Below are 21,299 nucleotides of genomic sequence, written 5' to 3' on the forward strand. Positions count from 1 at the left end.
ATTTTCATCCACCTTCTGCAGACATGGACTTGGAAGTTCATTGTGTGTCTCCAGTTTCTACGAATCATAACAAAGTGCGAGTGATGGACAAACTGCTCAGACTACAAGTGGAGAAGGGTGCAGCTGTGGTGTTACTGAACTCTCAAACTTACTTGGATTTGGGATCTCCAGAGTTGTCTCCCGATACTCGATGTTTGGTGGGTTACAATAAGCAACATGTTCCAATTTTGGTGCAATTTATTGTTCAGACGATGCATAAATCTGCAATATGTTCATTGTCTTTTTTGGTAGAGGATGATGCTGACATCACATATTATTTGGGTACGAAATCTTTCAGTGCCTTTGGTTTTTTCATTTTGGATATGGTGCACCTAGTTTCCAACCAGGGCCCTAGTCAGCAATTAGATTCTCTGTGTTCTAATTTCTTGTCTCTTTCCTCATATGGGTTAGGTTGTCCCACTAATTTTGTGTCTCTCATTACCCATAAACCTATGGTGCAGGTTCGATTTTTCCATGTGTGCCCAATTCCAGTGACTTTGCATGCGCAAGTGAAATCAGAATTGGACAGACTGACATTATTGGGGTTATACAGCCTTTATGTTGACTAAGGAGTCTATCCCACCACATGATTGTTAAAAAACTTGGCCCTGTATCAGTTTCAGGTAACACTCAATCTGTCACTGACAGGCATCCTTTAGCTAGTAGAGATAAGTTATTGGCTAAACTTGTCAGGGGCCAGTTTTTCTCCAAAACTGATTTACCTGAAGGGCATTTACAGGTTCTGCTAGATGAGGATTCTAAACAGCTCCTTGTGATTAACACACCTTTTGGGTTGTGCCAATATTAGTGTCCCCTGTTCAGGGCAACTAGTGTTCTGGCAATTTTTCAGAGTTTCTTTTGAACAATTGATGGTGTCTATCCTGTGATGCATCAACTATCTTGATGACATCATCAAGATGGGTGCTTTACATAATGTACACACCTTGTTCACAGTCTTACATACTGCAGGGCTGAAAGGAAACTTGGTCATGTAACACTTTTTCCGTCACAGCTCTGCCTTGCCCTGCAAATGACGAAAAATTTCAAGCATTTTTAGGTAAAATTGTTTACTATCACAAATTTAGTCTGAGTGCAACAGTGTTGGTCCATACCCTCCATGACTCGCTTGACAGGGAGATTCCTGTTCAGTGAACAATCCAAATTACATTCTGCTCCTTGTCTGACTACTTTCCATCCCGACTTCCACTTGGTTTTTGTTAACGGACATTTCCCAGTATAGACTCGAGACCATTTCACACATTGATATGAGGATGTTTCCAAACATCTGATAGCTTATGTACTAAATCAGCTCAACTCTGCTCAGCACGCTGCTCCCGCATTGAACAGGAAGCACTTGCTATTGTCTACACCCTTAAAAAGTATCGTGTTGTTGTAGGTGTCTAAGTTCCTTGGTTTCATTAGTAAATCTTCTTGCTTTGTTGCCCAACAACGCAGCACATCACGTCCAGCACTGGGCCATGTATCTGTCTCACTACAACTGTGGAATACAGTTTCGCCCTATAGGGCACCACACCAACGCCGATGTGATATACTGTATTCTGATGTGGCCAAATCCTTTGGATCAGTATGAACTCCTTTGTTTTCACTTAGGTATTGAGGTGCAATAATAGTGGAAGGATTTCCATTCTTTGAATAACTATTTTGCCCTCCACCATAGGCCTTAGGTATTTGACAGTGTTGTTCTCTTAGCTACAGACGAGCTGTCATCCCAGCCACCCTATGGTGGGATGTGCTTCAGCTCCTACATCAGGGACACTGGGGGAGAGGGGAGGGGGTCCTTGCTTACCAAGCTATTGGCCCAAAGGCATGTATTTTTGCCCAGCATCAATAGCGATATTGTAGGACAAAAAACAAAAAAAGATCACAGGTGATGAGAAAGTCTATTTACTTCAGAAGCAATATTTAACAGCTCTGTACATATTATGAGGAAGTGTGTATTATTATTTCCATTCAATCCACTTACAAAATAATCACATCAGTACAATGTTCACATAAAAACACAGTGGTGGGGACATTTAATACATTTTGGAGCATTAATAATTAAGTTAGCCCATTTCCTAATTTTAATGAAGTTGTTTGAAGCTTTTTAACAAAGTACACTCTTCAACAATGTTCACAGCCAGTAATACTAAGAAAAACTAATATAAATATTTATTTTTTCTTTCACAAACAGTTACCTGAGACTGCATACACCCAAAGAGGAATGTACACTACATGGAGAAACAGCATAACTGCAGTAATGCAGCTTGCCATAAATACTTGATCTCCACGCTATAAATATACCAACACAGAACTTCCAGCCAATAAGTTCCTTGTAAGTCACTACTTCTACCATATTCTCCAGATTTTATGCATCACACAATGATCTATGTCTTTCTTGGTTTTATCTTCCTGCTCCTGACATTTAGAATTGGCTCTACCATAACTGCATCAGCCACATTATGATCTTGAGGTATGGTAGTCCTTCCACTACCACTTGATGGTGGTGATGCAGGAGTATTAAGAGACTGCACAAGACGACTTAATACTGGAACAACTTTCACTCTATTTATGTATGCTAAAACTACTATTATTATTAGAGGCAAGGTCATGTATGATGTATGACCAATATCCTGTTCTACAACTTTTGGCTCAGGCTGGAACGTTAATTTAATGTGTTTAAAGGAACTATTTGCACGGAAATGAACTGCATGAGTTGTGTATGTGTGTGTTGCACGAGAAAGTGTTGACTCAAGTTGAAGGAAGTAGTTTCGCCCATCGGCTGGTATCGGTGGAAACATTATCATTGCAGCATTATGCCCCTTTGTAGACCGTCCTGGTGTTGAGTCTAATTTGACCACATGGACGGGAGATTCAGGGGCATCCTCTCGACACAGCTTTGCTCTCAAAGTGCGAAGGTGCTCGACATTTGGTGCTTGCACATTCGCTGTCACATCCATTTGTGTTAATGGATAAAAAACTATTAATCTTATGTCCTTAATATCACCTTCTGTTGTCTGAAAGAGAAATAAATATACAAATTAGGCCACAACTACACAAAAATAAAATTGTCTTATTATTATGTAAATAAATAGTAAGAATGTGGAGAAATAAATGCAGTAGATTGGTGCACAAGTTTGTAACATTATTGCATTATTTGTAACCTATGGAAAAAGCTAAAATAAATATGAAAAAATAGCCTTGAAACTTGGTATTTTAACAAAGTTTATTTTGCGTAAAAGGAAATTTACTTTGAAAGTAACACTTCTCAAACCACCATTTGCAACATTTTCCTGTGACCTGTTAGAAATGTTAACATGCACACCAAAAGCAGTTTGTTGTTATGAAGTATTGTGTAGCCTTCATCCCAAAGCCTTTGCGCATTTTTCTGTCTGCAGATGCTTGTGTGTGCACTGTGTTTTGTTGTAAATGGTACATTTTCTTTGCCACTCGAGTTTTATTTTGGTGTTATTCTCTCACTTACATTTTATTTTTGCAGTATTATTCTGCAGTAGTGAGCTAAAGTAAAATTCTTTGACACTGAAAAATTCCCAGAATTCTAAAAGAATACTGTGTGTTTCTGGGGTTTCTCCCAGATGAAAAAATTCCTGGGTTTTTCCCTGATTTCCCAGCTGTCCTCCAGTGTATATACCCTGTTTGAGCATTTTTGAACCTTCCCCACTGCATGCAAATATCGCACGATGGTGAAATGATCACAGTTCATCACATTTGCCAATTCTCGAGTTTAGTGACATGGAACATTGTGGATTGGTGTGTTTCAATGATCTTCATCAAACCCCAAAAGTATTCCTGAATGTGGAGTCACTAATGTCCTCCTTAAAATTAGAAAACAATTTTCTTTCACGTTGCGTTCCACGGCATTATTTCCATACACTGCACATATGTTTCTGCCCACCTCCACTACTGTCACCCTTATGATGAATTCCAACAGAAGAATAGGTCAGGAATGTTCCGTTTCTCCACTTGACACTCCATTTCCTAGTGTCCACAACTTCACTCACTACCCCCAAAAGAAAAAATGTCAATATGTAAACTCAAATAGCTTCAGTGGACTACAAATAAAAAAGGACAATAAATAAATAAACCCATAACAGCTGGAACACCAAGAGGCAAAACAAAAACACTATGCACTTATGCACCAACTTAAATTATGCCACATCTACATATAAATAATAATTGTCTTATTATTATATGAATAATTAGTACAAATGTGTTACCTTCACAGGGATACCATCTGGAGTCGCTCTATAAATATGCTGATTTACACCAGGTCCTTGCTTGACTCGCACTGTATATTCACACTGGAAAATGTGGTTTGGTTATGTAATTAAACTACAAAGAAGAAATAAAATTTCTATCTAGACAAAAATTTCACAACAATCATTACAGAGGATGGAAACATAGAGAGACTTTTTTATTTTGTTTTAAAATAGCGTGACACAGAATGGGTACTAAGATATTGTCAATTCTAATAAAATATGATCTCAATTTTTTGTTTTATTGGAACACATTTTATCTTTGTGCTATGAGTTAAAGGACTAACCTGTGGCTGTAGGCCTCTTATACGGAACTTTCCATTTGCTTCACTTGTGCTTTCTTCTTGATATTGAGAACAAGAATCTCTTCCAACCGCTTCTACAACAATCCCTTCCTCAGAATCGCCACTTAGTGATGTCACTGTGCCATAAGCACTGAATGCTACTTGGTGTCCCCTGGAATTAAATTCATACTCATTTCCTTACAAAATGATAAAGAAGGTTGAACATTACGCACGGTACATTGTTCAAAGTATGACATTGCCAATTCTACGGCTATGTGAACATAGTTGTCTGTACATCCACAAATATTGATTTATCAGTCCCCAGTGCATTATCATGAGAAACATAAAACTGTAAAGTAGAAGAGTTAGATAACACAGAGCAGTATCTTAACAATATTGGAAATATACAACAAACTTTGTAACCTGCAATTTCTTCCTCTCCCTCTACATACAATGAAGAACCAGATTGTAAAATCAAAACCAAATTCACTTTTACACTCACTTCTAGTGAAACCACTAAAAAAGGAAAATTTTGTTGCTGTTTCTTATACAAAATTGGAAGAATTATTGGCATTACTCACTGATAATGCCTAAAATGAAAAACCATGTCAAAAGCACCTCCACAATAATTTATTAGAAGATATTGCTACTAATTTTATGTAACAAATGCCCTACCACAATGGTGATACGACATCTATCTCCTTTCTCTAAATAATGTATTACATCCACAGGAGTACCAAGTGCAACTTATATAATGTGATGACTGATGTGGTGGTGGTGGTGGTGGTGGTGGTTAGTGTTTAACGTCCCGTCGACAACGAGGTCATTAGAGACGGAGCGCAAGCTCGAGGTAGGGAAGGATTGGGAAGGAAATCGGCTGTGCCCTTTCAAAGGAACCATCCCAGCATTTGCCTGATGTGATGACTGAAGCTAAGCACTAAGGCAAGGACATTATGAAATTGTCATCAGCCCATTTATAATAAAACACCCCAGTTTGTGCTTGAAGAAACTTTGGAATAACTGAACAACTGAAAAAAACCTCAATTCAGGATGGCTGGACTGGAATTTGAGTCAAGTATCTTCCATACAACATTTCATTTGGTCTCAAACAAGCATATTTATGTGAACTTCCCATTTCCATATAAAACATAACTGTAACTTCACCAGTAAATTCAGGGAGTTCAAAATCACTATCTTATCTAAAAAATTGTGTAAGAACCCTAAGAAGTTTTGGTTTTATATATAGTCGGTCAACAAATCAATGCCCTATCCAGCTGCCCAGTGATCATATTGGCAGCAAAACTGACAAACACAGAAATATGGACAAAACACTGAATTTTGTCAACCAAAATTGTTTCGCTCAAGAGCATATTCCAAGTATCAAAATCCTCTCTTTGCAATGATGAAAAATAAAGAAACATTATTCGACAGTGAAAAAGTGACTGGATCTGGTGGAATACCTGTTTGGTTCTTCAGTGATTATGCAAAAGAACCTGTTCCTCTTCTGTTAATTAGAATTTGTACAAGTAACCAATGTACCCCAAGCAACTGTAAAAATGCACCTTTCATACAAATTTTCAAGAGGGGTTGTGGACAGAAGCGTTTTTATAACTGACACCAAACTGTTGCCAAATAATGAGACATGTTTTAGGTGCATAGATTATGATCTATTTGAAGAACAAAATGCTCCACTGTAGGAATTACCAAATAATGTACAAGCACCTATCATTAACTTAGCTCACTCTGTACATCTTGAAGAACCGTGAGGCAGTACACATCAGTGCCCTTGTTGGTGTGTGTTCCTTGACTTTCAGAAGGCAAGAAATATGGTTCCATAATGTCACCTAGTTAACAAAATATGAGCTTACAGAATAGCACATCAGCTGTTTGAGTGAGTTACACAGATTTCTATCAAACAGAAATCAGTATACCATTCTTGACGGAGAGAACCTGTCCATGTGAAAGCATATTCAGGCATGATGATGAAATTTTACAGGACAATTACAGTTCACAATACAGACAAATGATGTCACAGGCACTTTCAGGATCTCCATGAGTCTGTCAGCAAATTGGTGATGATGCTGTTGTTATAGAGAAGTCACAATATCAGAATTCAACAAAATACCTACAAATTATAATTATGAACAACTTAAATTGAATTGATCACGAAGACAATTTTGTGGGAAAGACAAACCAAAGGCTGCATTTCACTGGTACAATGCTTAGAAGATGCAACAGGTCTAGTAAAGAGATTACCTACACTGTGCTTGTTCATCCACTGCTACAGTACTCCTGTGCAGTACGGGATCCTTACCAGGGAGGCTTGATGGAGAACATCAATAAAGTCCACACAAAGGCAGCTCTTTTTGTATTATCACAAAAGAGGGAAGAGAGTGCAATGGCTAAGATTCACAAGATTGGTTGTCATCATTTAAATAAAGGAGTTTTTCATTGAAGCAAGATCTTTTCATGAAATTTCAGTCACAAACTTTATCTTCTGAATATGAAAATATTTTATTGTTGCCAACATACATAGAGAGAAATGATAATTTCAACAAAATAAGAGAAACTTGGAACTCACAAAACAAAAAACAAAAAAGATGATTCAAAAAACATTAAGGAGGGTTAAACATCAATATAAAAAAATATATACTTTCTACAACACAAACAAATAGTAAGAAAACAAGCTCACAAGATTACTACAAAACATTTAGCAGACAACTCCACAGAAATTGTTTCCCAACACTAATCATAAGACGGTCCGTACTGATAAAAGAAATCCAGAAATTTTAGCAGAAACCTTTAATGAACTACTAAATTGCGAGGATCCTCCTGTGCTTCTGGAAATAAACACAGAAACTCCAATAAAAACCCCACCAGAAAATATAAAGCCACCGACAATTCAGGATGTTTACAAAGCTTTGAGCGAGTTCAAGAACTACAAAGCAAGTGGAGAAGATCAAACATTTGCAGAACTCTGGAAATATGCAGCAGAACCCGTGGAGATATCATTACATCAATGCATAGTTAAAATCCGGATCATAGAAGAGCTGCCAGAACATTGGACTATAGCTGTCATCCACCCGTTACACAAAAAAGGAGAAAAATCAAATCCGCATAACTACAGAGGCATTTCCTTATTGGATTGCAAATATAAAATATTGTCAAGAACTCTTTACAGTCGCTGTAAAGATCAACTTGAAAAGGAGCTAGGAGAATATTAAGAAGGATTTAAACCCTGTAGAAGCTGCCCAGAACAGATCATCACATTAAAATTAATAATGGATGACTACGAAAGGAGACAGAAGCAACTAGTCATAACCTTTGTAGACTTCAAAAAAGCTTATGATTGCACCAACAGATCTTCTATGCTGGACTTATTAAGAAATTGTGGACTCCATCCCAAATTTATTAAAATGATAAAATTAACCCTCACAAACACCAATTCCAAAGTAAAATTCAGAGGATTACTATTGAGCTATTTACGATTAAAACAGGGTAAAGACAAGGAGGTGGTCTATCACCATTGCTCTTCAACTGTGCTCTTGAGTACTTGATGACAGAATGGTACAAAGATAATGCTAAAAACATAACAATTCGAACCCAGAAAGATGATATAAACCTAAATTGTTTGCGATTTGCAGATCGCTTGGCATTACTAGCTAATAGTGTACAAGAAGCTAGAAATCAAATAATGAGCCTGCAAAATATAGCGCAAAAAGTAGGACTCCAGATATCTTTTTAAAAGACTGAGATGATGGTAACAGACCCACTAGTAATAGACCAAGCAACAGTAGACAACAGAAAAACTAAAATAGTGAAGCAATTTAAATATCTTGGAGAGATTATAATGCACAACTTGGATGAAAAACTTGCATGGCAAGAAAGAACCAAAACGATAAAAGCTCAAAACTAACATGGTCTACATACAATAAGAAATGTCTATCAATTCAAACAAAATTAAAACACTACAAGATGGTGGTTCAGCCAGAGGCAACATATGCAAGTGAGACTCTTTTTAAAGTCACACAGAGAGTCAGGGTCGACAAAATACTAAAAGTAGTGAGAAGAACAGCTACAACATGCATAAATAAAAAATACCAGAAGGAAGGACAATTGAGGATAGCGCCGAATGAAGTAGTGTACAGGGAACTGGAGCCCATCACACGTACTATACGTAAAAAGAGGATTTATTTCTTTGGCCACATAATGAGGACACAAGGAACCAGATTAGCAAGAAAAATTATGCAGAAACTGTGTAATCTGAAGCAACAAGTAGGATGGATCAAGGAAATCACAGAGGGTATGGGAGAACTAGATGTAACCTTGGATGATCTGCAAAATGAGACAAAAAATCTCAATAAACTGAAAGACAAGAAAATAAGATTTAAACCAAAAGTAGACAAATGACACACAATGAAAAGGGTATTTGCAGATGAGAAAAGACAGGAAAGATCAGAACGAATGAAAAGATACTGGGCAGTTACGAAAGAACGAAACATGCGCTTACTGAAGAAGAGGACCAGGGAATGACTGACTAAAGTGGTCCAATGAGACTGTAAAAGCAAGTAGTAGTAGTAGTAGTAGTAGTAGTAGTAGTAATAAGAGAAATCAGAGCATATACAGAGAGACCTAAGTATTCATTTTCCCCAAGCGCTGTTTGAGAGAGGAACAGTAAAGAAATAGTTTGAAGGTGGTTTGAAGAACTCTCTGCCATGCATTTTACTGTGAACTGTATAGTAGCTACAGAAAACTTGTTAGATACAGAGTAATGATAGTTGCTGTAAAGACTGTCACCTAACTCACAGTGCAAACAAATTTAATGAATAGTACACAAGCTGACAGATTGATTACAAAATTCGTGATCTAACATTGCAATCAGAGAAATAATAAAGTATTTATTGATTTAAGGTGTAATGATCAGATACAAATAGCTTCATTAGTTCATGAGTGTTGCATTGGATAATGTTGGGGGAAGCTGCATAATATTTCAATGGGGCAGCTGTTCATCATTTTCAGGTCCTTACTGATGTGTTGCTGCAATGGCTTGCCAATAAGTATGCTGACTTCTAGAAAGGTGCAGGCACCAGAGGGTGGGGCTATAACATCACTGTACACAAATCATAGAGCACAATGACATTCAGTGCCTCTGCCGGAGAAATGGGTCATGGTCTTTGCATTTGGGACGTGGGAAAAACATGGCCACAAATCATGGCCCAGTGTGCACGTGTGCAGGATGCTCGAACCTAGTTAAGTATGTGGGCTCTGATTCCCCATCTGTCGTGACTCAGATTCATTTGTCTTTGGTTGAAGATGCCTTGGTACTGCCAATGCTGGTTCCCACGCCTTGCTGAGTTGAAATCCTGTGTCTCTGTTAATCAGGTTGTTACTTATATGTATCTGAACTACTCCTTTAATGATAGAGCATCAGCACATGCAAGCAAATTCAAAGATCTTTGCCTCTCCGCAGTTCAGGCTATGTCCCGTGTCAAGACAGTGTTCAGCCACAGCAGACTTTTCGGGCTGACCCAATCTGGTGTGACATCTATATTCAGCCACCTACCATTAACAGTGTGACTTGTCTGGCCAATGTATGATTTGCCACACTTGCATGGGATTTTATATATCCCTGGTTTCCTTAGACGTTTCCATAGACTGTCTTTACCAAAACCCACCATCATTTGCACTCACACAGAAGGGTGGAAGACACATTTTATTTTATGTTTCTTGAACAGCATGCTGATCTTCACACATCACCACATAATGTAGAAAAACCGTCCTTGTGGAGGACACAAAATTTAGTCTCTTTTCCCACATCAATATCACAGCATCACCTAGTTGTTTAAAAGTGAAATTCAACACAGTGTGTCTGCATAATTTATGTTCTTTTCATGCTCTATGATTCGTTTACAATAACTCCAATCCCAAAGGAAGCAGGTGTTGACAGATGTGAAAATTAACAAACTATCAGTTTAATAAGTCACGGCTGCAAAATACTAACGCGAATTCCTTACAGACAAATGGAAAAACTAGTAGAAGCTGACCTCGGGGAAGATCAGTTTGGATTCTGTAGAAATATTGCAACACATGAGGCAATACTGACCCTACGACTTATCTTAGAAGCTAGATTAAGGAAAGGCAAACCTATGTTTCTAGCATTTGTAGACTTAGAGAAAGCTTTTGACCATGTTGACTGGAATACTCTTTATCAAATTCTGAAGGTGGCAGGGGTAAAATACAGGGAGCGAAAGGCTATTTAACATTTGTACCAGATGGCAGTTATAAGAGTCGAGGGGCATGAAAGGGAAGCAGTGGTTGGGAAGGGAGTGAGACAAGGTTGCAGTCTGTCCATGATGTTATTCAATCTGTATACTGAGCAAGCAGTGAAGGAAACAAAAGAAAAATTCGGAGTAGGTATTAAAATCCATGTAGAAGAAATAAAAACTTTGATTGTAATTCTGTCAGAGACAGCAAAAGACTTGGAAGAGCAGTTGAATGGAATGGGCAGTGTCTTGAAAGGAGGATATAAGATTAACACCAACAAAAGCAAAATGAGGAAATGGAATGTAGTCGAATAAAGTTGGGTGATGCTGGGGGAATTATATTAGATAATGAGACACTTAAAGTAGTAAAGGAGTTCTGCTATTTGGGAAGCAAAATAACTGATGATGGTCGAAGTAGATAGGATATAAAATATAGACTGGCAATGGCAAGGAAAGCGTTTTTGAAGAAGAGAAATTTATTAGCATTGAGTATAGATTTAAGTGTCAGGAAGTCGTTTCTGAAAGTATTTGTATGGAGTGTAGCCATGTGAAACATGGATGATAAATAGTTTAGACAAGAAGAGAGTAGAAGCTTTCAAAATGTGGTGCTACAGGAGAATGCTGAAGATAAGTTGCGTAGATCACATAACTAATGAGGAAGTATTGAATAGGATTGGGGAGAAGAGAAGTTTGTGGCAAAACTTGACTAGAAGAAGGTATCGGTTTGTAGGAAATGTTCTGAGGCAACAAGGGATCACCAATTTAGTACTGGACGGCAGCGTGGAGGGTAAAAATCGTACAGGGAGACCAAGAGACGAATACACCAAGCAGATTCTGAAGGATGTAGGTTGCAGTAGGTACTGGGAGATGAAGATGCTTGCACAGGATAGAGTAGCTTGGAGAGCTGCATCAAACCAGTCTCAGGACTGAAAACCACAACAACAACAACAACAACAACAACAACAATGACAACAAGTCAGTGGCATAATGGATCGCTCATGTGAAGTGGTCCACCATTTCTGGATGCTGTTGTGGTGTTCAAACACAGCCAGCTGGCTGAACAGTGTCCACTTAGCCCTGCTGACCATCCATTTTAGTGACTTTCAGGTAGTACTCCATCCAGTATTTAAATGTGGAATGGGAAGTGGTCACTACTGGAATGTATGTCATCAATGACTTCCCATTGAACAGAGTCAGAAAGAGAAGTAGATGGCCAAGAACAATCCAGTCGCAACACAGAAATGAGTGGGAGTACCGGTGTTGAGGATGCACAGCTCATGAGATGTAAAGAGGCTCTCCAACAACCAATCCTGAAAGCAAGTACAGGTTGAGCCGCACAAGCCATGATGTGCACTTAAGTCCTCCCTCCCATAGGAGAAATGGTCGGGGGAATTGTTCTACAAGATCTGTGAGAGAGTCATAGTCTACTGCATCTCGTAGAAGTAAACAAAGTGAGAAGTGATCCTCTGACACACAAGAATTTCAACTGAAACTACCTGTGGGTCAGTAACTAGGGGGAAGAGCAGACAAGTGGTGCGCGTTATTGACACAAACACTGACCCCTCCCTTGGCTCTTCCCCCAGTCAGATCATCCTTGGGGTGTAGTATATAGCCCTGTATCAGTATCTTTAAAATGAATTTCTTGTAAGCATAAGCACAAGGAGCATGTTTGTGCTAGGAATTTGAGTTCTTCCACATGAGTCCTGAACCCATTCACGTTCCACTGTAGTGTGGAAGCCATTTCATCAGTGTAGTTTTAATTTACCCTTGTCCTTGCACAGGGGAGGTGAATCACTTGTAGAGCGACTGGCAGTGGAAGGGTTCACTGGGCTGGTGATGAGGCTTCTAAACTCCATGATGTCCTCCTCATCAGTGAGACATGCCAGAATGATGCCTGACAACACCTGGGACAGCTTTTGACCCGAACATTGTGATCATTTCCCTGCACACTATCCCTTCAGGGATCAAGGATGATGGAGAAAGGAGGCATTGAGAGGCACTTCATTTTCGTGTGTCTTCTTGAAGCTCACTGGTCTTTTCTGCTGCAGCTGCCTGGATTCCTCTGTCTTTACTTGGTTTGGCTTGGCATGTAATGTCAAGTACAGTTGCCGGACAGCACCTGTGTGATCTGGGGAACAGATTACTATACCATGGAAGTATACAAGTGGCAAAGACATTGCCTTATATTCATTATTGGCTTTAGCATAGGGGATCTGCTTGATCTCTTTTATTTCCTGTATTTTGCGTTCTTCAGCAAAAACAGGGCAGTCTTGGCTCCAGACTGGTTGGCTCCCAAAGCAAATGATGCAGACTGCTGGACATGGGTCGACAGTTCCAGAATCATGGGCTGCTTTTCCGTACTTCCAAATGTCACTTCACTTCCACGATTCCTTGTTGTACGGCCAAAATACTGGCATTTATAGCGCTGCACAGGGTTTGGTATGTAAGGTGTAACTGTAAGTCAAAGGAACCCTGCTATATTGTGTTCAGGCAGCATTGGAGAATTGAATTTGACATCGAAGGTGGCAATCTTTTCAGTTTCTTCATTATTGTTTCACATTTGTTGCACAAGATCTGCCATTCCCTGTGATGCCCATTCTTGCTTCAGCTCTGCTACATCCAAGCTCATGATATTACAGCACACGACCATAACCTTGCCTGAGTTGAGAGAGTTGTGTATCTCAACAAAGATATCATATTCACCCAATTTGGGTGATTTCTTAAGAAGTTCAACCTGCTTTAACTGGATGGTTTCAACCAGCAAGAAACCATTACATAAGCATTTAATAGACTCTAAGGTGCCAGGAAGTCCTTCCAAGCCTTTATGGCAAAGAATGGAGACACTTCTCCAAATGACCCCTTGTTCCTCTCAATCAGCAGAAACACATTTCCTTTTAAGACTCCTTGAGCCCTATTACTTTAGCACAAATGAGTCCGATTATCAAGAGAGCTAGCCCCCATCATTCATTCATTAATTAGGATAATTGGATGCGAGTACAAGACAGAGTCGTGTGTGCATGAGCAAGGCTTGTACAACTGAAGTGCAGCAGGTTCCAAAGAGTTTGCCCGCTCAGGACTGTTTCACCTCAACTGCCGTGCATTTCATCAACATGCAGTACACCTTCAGATTGAGGAGTTTCTTATATCCTTGCGATCCACATAGTCAAACCACGATTTCCATTCCCTGTGACACACATCATTCTACTGCAGCACCACATGGTGGTCGCTGAAGCACACCTAGAACCTATGGTAGCAGAGGACTGCTGGCACTTACCTGCCCCCTACTCAGGAACCCTGGGGTCACCAAGCCCGTACACAGCAAATGAGCATTAAGACCCAGAGATGAGTACTCCAGAGGATAGGTTAAGCCATGTTGTAGGGACATCAGGAGGGGCTGTGAAGCAACGCTGGATGTGAGGAATTCTTGGATGGCTTGTAAGAGATGATTTTGTAGTAGTGTTGGTGGATCAAGTTGCAATGTGGTTGGAACTGTCCAAGGCAGAATTCAATGTCAGGTTTGGTGTTGGAGAGGTATTGGGATTGGGTTGCAAAGTGAAGTTTCTTCCTGACATTATGTGTCAAGGAAAGTATGTCCTTCACTACAGCAGCATGATTAAATCTGTGTTTAGAGCTGAAAGTGAGATCTTTGGATAATACAGATAACTCAGGAAGGGTGAGTGCTTTAGACGAGAGTTTGAGATCACACTATTGTTGTAACTGGTTATTTTGAGTATGAGTTGTTATTGGTCTGGCAGTGGTGAAGGGTGGGGAACGTAAAGGAGGTTGGCCAAGATGGTTATTCAAGGTCTCAGTAATATATGTACTGTACCACTACAAAATATCAAACAAATTCAATTAATATACTCACATCAACTGGACTTTGATACTAGCACCTTCAACAACTGTTATCATTTTTGATGATGGTTCAAATCTGTACTCCTTCATCATTGGTCTGAGATAATATTCACTTGGACTGAGTGAACTGAATGTCCTTTTACCATCAGCATCAGTCTGGCTGTTGCGTCGAAAGCTTTCACCTCCAGACAGGGACAATAATACACCCTAAAAATGAAGAGGGAACTTTTTTTTATTAATGTGAAACTAAGTGGTGCACAGGGCTTAAAACATAATTCTGATGCAATACCTGCAATGGTTTCCCATCAGCTTTGTCTATTACTTCTACCACAATTTCTGCTAATTTGTGGGCTTTGAAAGTGGTTTTAGCGTCAGGACCAGACAACACATAGCCTTCTTTTTCAGCTGATACACTGCAAATGAGGTAAACAGCAGAAATATCACACTGAAGATAAACAGATCTGTGTATAATTAACAATCACATAATGTAGATTAATTATCCTGAGCACTTTTACAGCTATTTGATTAACTATGTTTGTTCTAAAAAACAAAGCTTGTCTTGAAATATCTATTGAAATTTCATATTATTCAATCAGAAAAGAAACAAAAAATAAATGAAAAGGGAAATACAGGTAAGTCCTACATCTGTGATTCAGTTCGGTAACATACACTTACATTAAAATATACAGACGAAAGTTGACATACCGGTATTTTAATCCATCAGAAAGTGGACCAAACTTAAATTTTCCATCAGTGGAAGTGTCTGTGCTTGCAATGATTTCCTCAGAACCTTCAACAAATACTGATACTTTAACACCGAGCAGTGGTGGCTCTACTTTTCCTTCTATGATATGACCTTTATCAGCATAAAATTCAACTCCTTTATCAGTACAGTCAGAAGGCCCTGACAAAGTGCTTTTTACAGGTGTGAACAAAAGTGTACTGGCTGCTGGAACAAATCTGAGTCTCTCCCCTTCTACAACATGGAGCTGGAATTTGTACTCATACTGGCCATTACTCAGCAGTTGTGCCTCCAGTGGTCCAATCCTAAACAAAAGAACAATTTATAAATAAAAGGAAGTGATTATTTAAATTCTGTTCAATAGTTTTTGCTCATTGCCAATAAAAAGATAAGTCCAAGAAAAATTCAGCTCTCACTGGACTCTCAAAGTTTGTTTTGGCTACTAGCAGTGTGTGTAGAAAGTATCTGGATCCACATAGATTGCTTCAGGAATGATGATACACAAGCCAGAGTCAATGCAGCACAGATGCAATTATGTGAAGTCACAAAGGCTCTATGTTACAATCATTCCAATCCAACTTAAAGCTCAAGTATATCAGATGTTGGTAGCACCCACTTCTGTGTGTAGTACTGAGTTTTGGCCAATCCCATAAATCTCTGCACAATTCTAATGGTACGCAAAGTGTGGCATTAAGAACCCCACAGAGTGCATACGATAATACAGCATCTTCACAATGGGGAATAATTCCCAAAGGTCTACCACAGGAACTGATATTGGATCTGCTCTTGCTTGTTACATACAGTATGTTAGGTAAAGATATTGTGATCACTGGTACCTTAATATGTACCCACTTTTGTGTGTTAGTATTTTTTTTTTTTTTCACTGTGCCTAACAGGTTTCCCACAAACGCATCACATGCATGATGGTAATGGTGACATGAAGTGAGCTATGACTGTCGGTATAGACTATCTGTTTTGCATCCATGCTTCCACACTTCAATACATGATCTGCTGCTCAGCAGAAAATAAACTTTAATAGCTTGCTCGTGCCATGCGTACTTGGTGGTACTAGCTAACTTAAAAACATACTATTCATAATAGCTATCATTATCAGCCTGCAAATGGAGTAAATACTGGTTCAATGTTGTTTAGTACCCTGTCCTCAGTGATCTATAGAAATTCTGCACTTACATCCCACGGCCCTGTATAAATGATCTGCCATTTCACATGGAAGAAGCAGAAATGGTTCTCTTTAGTAACCTGACAACGAGGGGGGGGGGGGGGGGGGGGGAGGGATCTTTTTTACACAGAAGCAAGAATCTACTCTAGAGCTTCTTGTAGAAAGCCCTTTTAAACAGTTGGGTAAATCCCACAAAAAGTGAAGGGTTTGTTATATCTGTAACACTCCCTGTTCCTTTGTTTAGTGGCAAATCGACATGGCTCACATAACCAAATCTTCACTGTATATTGTTTATATTCAGGCCTATCTGTTTTTCATTTTCATGTCAATACTTCAATGTTAAATCTCAAAAATGTCACGACTGTAACCATGAAATGGCCCCATACTGACAACAGCCTCTCACTACACTTACTCCTTTGTGAAGTCTGTTGCCAACAATCAATAACACTTAAGAAACAACAGTAACATTCATAAATATAATAAGCAACAGTAACATTCATAAATATAATAAACAACAGTAACATTCATAAATAAAATACTACAAACAGAAATTACTCAGCATTGGTGTCCCACAGAGAGGAGTGAGTCTTCAGTGATAAAGATCTTTTACAACCTATCCAGTGATGTAAAAAAAAACTTCAAACACAAAATGAAATGATAATAGTTTGACAACTCATCTACCCCATAGGAGAATATATCTGTGTGTGTGTGGGAGGGGGGGGGGGGGGGGGAGGCAGCACATAAGATAGGTCAAGAAAGAAGGGATGAAGTGGGGAAGAATATACAAATAGTTCAGTACCAAATATTGTGTAGAAAAACAAAGTAACTTAAGACAATTATGTAACTGATAAAGATAATTCCATATTTTTCACTGAAAATTTGTAGATGAAAACTGACTTGTTCCACATGATAGCAAATGTCCAAGCTAAATTTAACTAAACCTCTAAGCCATTGAAATACACATGCTGTGTCAGATAACAGGAGTGACTCTGACAGACAGTATGAGAAACATCATCATCAGACAGTAGGTCAATGTGAATCCAAACACTGAGAATATGATAAGGGGCATGTATGGAGAGCAGCACAGAGCACAGTGAAAAATTATGGATGCCTCCTCAATGTGGATGGATGAAGATCACACACTGTACCAAAGAAATCAGAGTTGATCCACAAAGCAAAATCCAAGACCATGCTAGGAAGAAAAACAAAAATGCTTCATGCAACTACTGGCTGTTTATGCCTAGAAATGCCTTATTAATGAAAGAGAAGCAGCGATTTTTTTAAATTTATTTTTTATTTTTATGTTTGACCATCTGACTTATCTCCTGCATGTTAGGTATACTGGGACAGCAACTCATTTTAGAATGAGATGCAAAACGAGACAACAAGATTTGCAGCTACAATGGATTACATTATTTGGGGCCATACAAGTATGTACCCACTTTGTTTATTGCTATTTTGGGTGGACATTTTACTTTGCAAACATTGGTTGGTTTGAGAATAGGCATAGCCCAAAACTTGTCACTGATTAAATAAACATCCATTTTAGTTGTAACTCTTGCAGTCTCTTTTTGCATCACTACAATGTGAATTGTTTCTGTTTTCAAGTAATAATTTTCTGTATGGTAAAGACTTCTGAAAAATGACAGGAAATTGAAAATGAATTCAATAATAATAATAATAATAATAATAATAATAATAATAATAATAATAAGAAGAAGAAGAAGAAAAGAACTGCTTTATAATACAATTCTATACCTATTTTTCATTTACCGATAACTTTTTTTCAAAAACTACAGTCACCTTCTTAGAAATATTGAAAGGAGGACCAGGGGAAAATGTTCTATCAGTATGACAGTAACAAAGTTGTCAGTTTGAATGAATAGATAGGCAGACACACTATGTATGAAGAACATCTTGCTGCAGAAAGTTCAGAATGCTGCTGGGATCTTTGTATCTGATCTCCATTTAACTGACTTAGATTGTTATTAATAATACAAAGATTTCATATTTTCACAATTGTCATATTTGTTGATCTTCAGCTACAACTTGTTTTAACCTCTCTTGATTTCCTTTTAATTCTACTACGTATTAATGTGCCTACACTAATTCTTAGAACCCATTCATTATTCACATTCCCCAAAACATACACAGGTACTGAAGGCAAGGAAACATCAGTCCAAACTGGAGAGACAAACAATACTGGAAGTGATCAAGAAGTAACAACGAATTCGTGTAATTTCAATTAGTAAGTTTGTCAACCAGTTTCAATGTTACTTGCCACAAGGGCTAAAGTAGATTAGATAAGATGTATTTTTCATTCCATACTGTGGAGATCCTTCAGAAAACACAACTTGGGGGTGAGTGGACCCCATTCTGGACTCTACCTCAGAAAAATCCGAGAAGGCACCAGGAACTGAACCTAGGTCCTTTCACACCAAAGACAATTATGCTAACTATTTGGCTATGGAGATGATCAAATATTTTCATTTGAAAGGTAATAAATAACTTGCCACAAAAAATGTAAATGTACAATACACTGAGGTGCACATGACAATTCTTAGGCTATTGCAGCCATGCATCATCAAATAAAATATCATTTTACAAGCCTTATTTACAATGCTTGCATTACTGTACTGATATTTTTACAGTCATATTGTACCAATACTAGGATTGGTTTGGTTGATATGATTAGCAACATATGTACATCAGTTGGTTCTACTAAGAAATTCATCCTTGAAATTGGAATAGCTGGTCCCCAATAAATCCTTTAAGCTGCTCTTAAAATGAACTTTAATAGTAGTTTAACTTTTTTTGGCTGTTGGCAAGTTACTGAAAATGTGCGAGTCTGAATAATGAACACCTTCCTGGACCAAAGTGACTTCCAACCTTTGTAAAGATTATTGTTATTTCTAGTACTGAGTTATAGGTGTGAAAATGATATACAAGGTGTATCAAAAAGAATCATCTGATTGTAAAAAAAATAAACAACTATTATGCTATTTGAGATATGTGTGTGAACAACAGACTGTTGTAAAGTGCAAACACTCGAGTTTTACATGGGTAGATCAAAAAGAATCATCCAATTTTTAAAAATATAACTATTATGTTATTTGAGATAAGGTATATGGTCCATTTTTCTTTGCCGGGAACATTTTTACGGGAAGAACATATCTCCATATGCTTGAGAACTTTCTTTTCCCACAGTTGGAGACTGATTTAAACGACTTCATTTACTAACAAGATGGGGCATGACCACACTGGCATCTGGAAGTGGGCGAATTTTTAAATCAAAGGATTACTGAAAGATGGATTGGTCAAATGGACCAAATGATTCAGCCTTACATTACTGGACTTCAAGATCACTGGACCTCACTGTATGTAATTATTTCTTGTGGGGGTTTATAAAAGACTCTGTTTATGTGCCTCCATTACCAACAACAGTGAATGAACTGAGACATTGCATAACAGTAGCTGTGGAAGCTGTAACTGAAGACATGCTTGCTGCAGTGTGGGAACAATTTGAATTACCCATTGATGCCATCCATCTCAAGGAGGGCATACTGAACACCTATGAGAGAGGGAAAAAAAAACTTTTTGAGTTACCTGTTCATCAAAAAACAATCCCATTAATAAAAAAATCAATGCATATGTTTATTAGTTTCAGAAATATGTACGTGCCAAATTGGACGATTATTTTTGATACACCCTGTATATATTAATGATAGATTTCATTAAGGAGTAAATACACATGGAAACAGTAGTTGCTATCCCTAATTCTGTAAACAGGAATCTGCAGGATGTTCTTTAAGTTCACACCACAAATAATTCTCATCATAATTTTTGGACCTGCAAAATTTTCACTTGGCTTTATGAGTTACACCAATAGATAACCTTGTGTGACATTATGAAATGAAAGTAAGCATAGTACACTAGCTTCTTTTAATTTTTATATCAGTTATGTCTGACAACATTCACACTGCAAATAAACATTGTTAGTATTCAGTTTTTACTTTCATTAAGTGTACATGTTTATTCTTCATCTTCCATAATAAAATAAAAGACTTCATCAACTTACATTCATTAAACAGGATCAAATTGACAGGCAGAATAGGGTCTATAAACTGCATGTCTTATGTTGAGGTACTTCTATGAATGGCAGAATACTATAAGTATCATGCCAGCACAGCTCAGACCCCACTTTGAACCAGTATCAGACTACATTGTATCAAGACTTAGTTATAACAACAGCAAGTAATCATGTATCACAGGAAGATTTAATTACTGTATTATTCCTGTTTAAATAGCAAATACTGCACTGTCAATGCTCGAGATGGTGATATATATTACTGAAACAGGAACACCATTGTGCTTCATCTGCTAAATCCAATGCTTTTCTTACATAACCCATCAAATACATCCTGCTGCATTTTACCACCACCATTCTTCACATATGCTTAATTTTCCTGGATGTGTGAACTTTACCAAAATATGAATGTAAAATATACTGTTGGACAAAATCAAGATTGTGTCAAGTGCAATTTTATTTCATTATTTGCTTTTTTAACTGTGCAGTGACATGAAAGTAACACAACAGAATTATAAAGAATGTAACTTATCTCACTTTCTCTGAATATATACTAAGAGTTTAAAATTTAA

General features: G+C 38.0%; 1 protein-coding gene across 1 annotated transcript in view; it reads right to left on the reverse strand.

The window, feature by feature from the left end:
• Positions 1–1,928: 1,928 nt before the first annotated feature.
• The window catches only part of LOC126351630 (nodal modulator 3), a 161,093-nt gene continuing 141,722 nt past the window's right edge, over positions 1,929–21,299 (reverse strand). The window contains exons 11-16 of the mRNA XM_050002621.1: positions 15,424–15,765; positions 15,008–15,131; positions 14,732–14,925; positions 4,604–4,772; positions 4,278–4,361; positions 1,929–3,056 (exon numbers count right to left, since the gene is read on the reverse strand). Of these exons, the coding sequence (XP_049858578.1) occupies positions 2,427–3,056; positions 4,278–4,361; positions 4,604–4,772; positions 14,732–14,925; positions 15,008–15,131; positions 15,424–15,765 (1,543 nt within the window). The 3' untranslated portion in view covers positions 1,929–2,426. The remainder of the gene's footprint in view (positions 3,057–4,277; positions 4,362–4,603; positions 4,773–14,731; positions 14,926–15,007; positions 15,132–15,423; positions 15,766–21,299) is intronic.

This window comes from Schistocerca gregaria, chromosome 1 (assembly GCF_023897955.1).
Source record: "Schistocerca gregaria isolate iqSchGreg1 chromosome 1, iqSchGreg1.2, whole genome shotgun sequence".
NCBI classification, from domain to species: domain Eukaryota; kingdom Metazoa; phylum Arthropoda; class Insecta; order Orthoptera; family Acrididae; genus Schistocerca; species Schistocerca gregaria.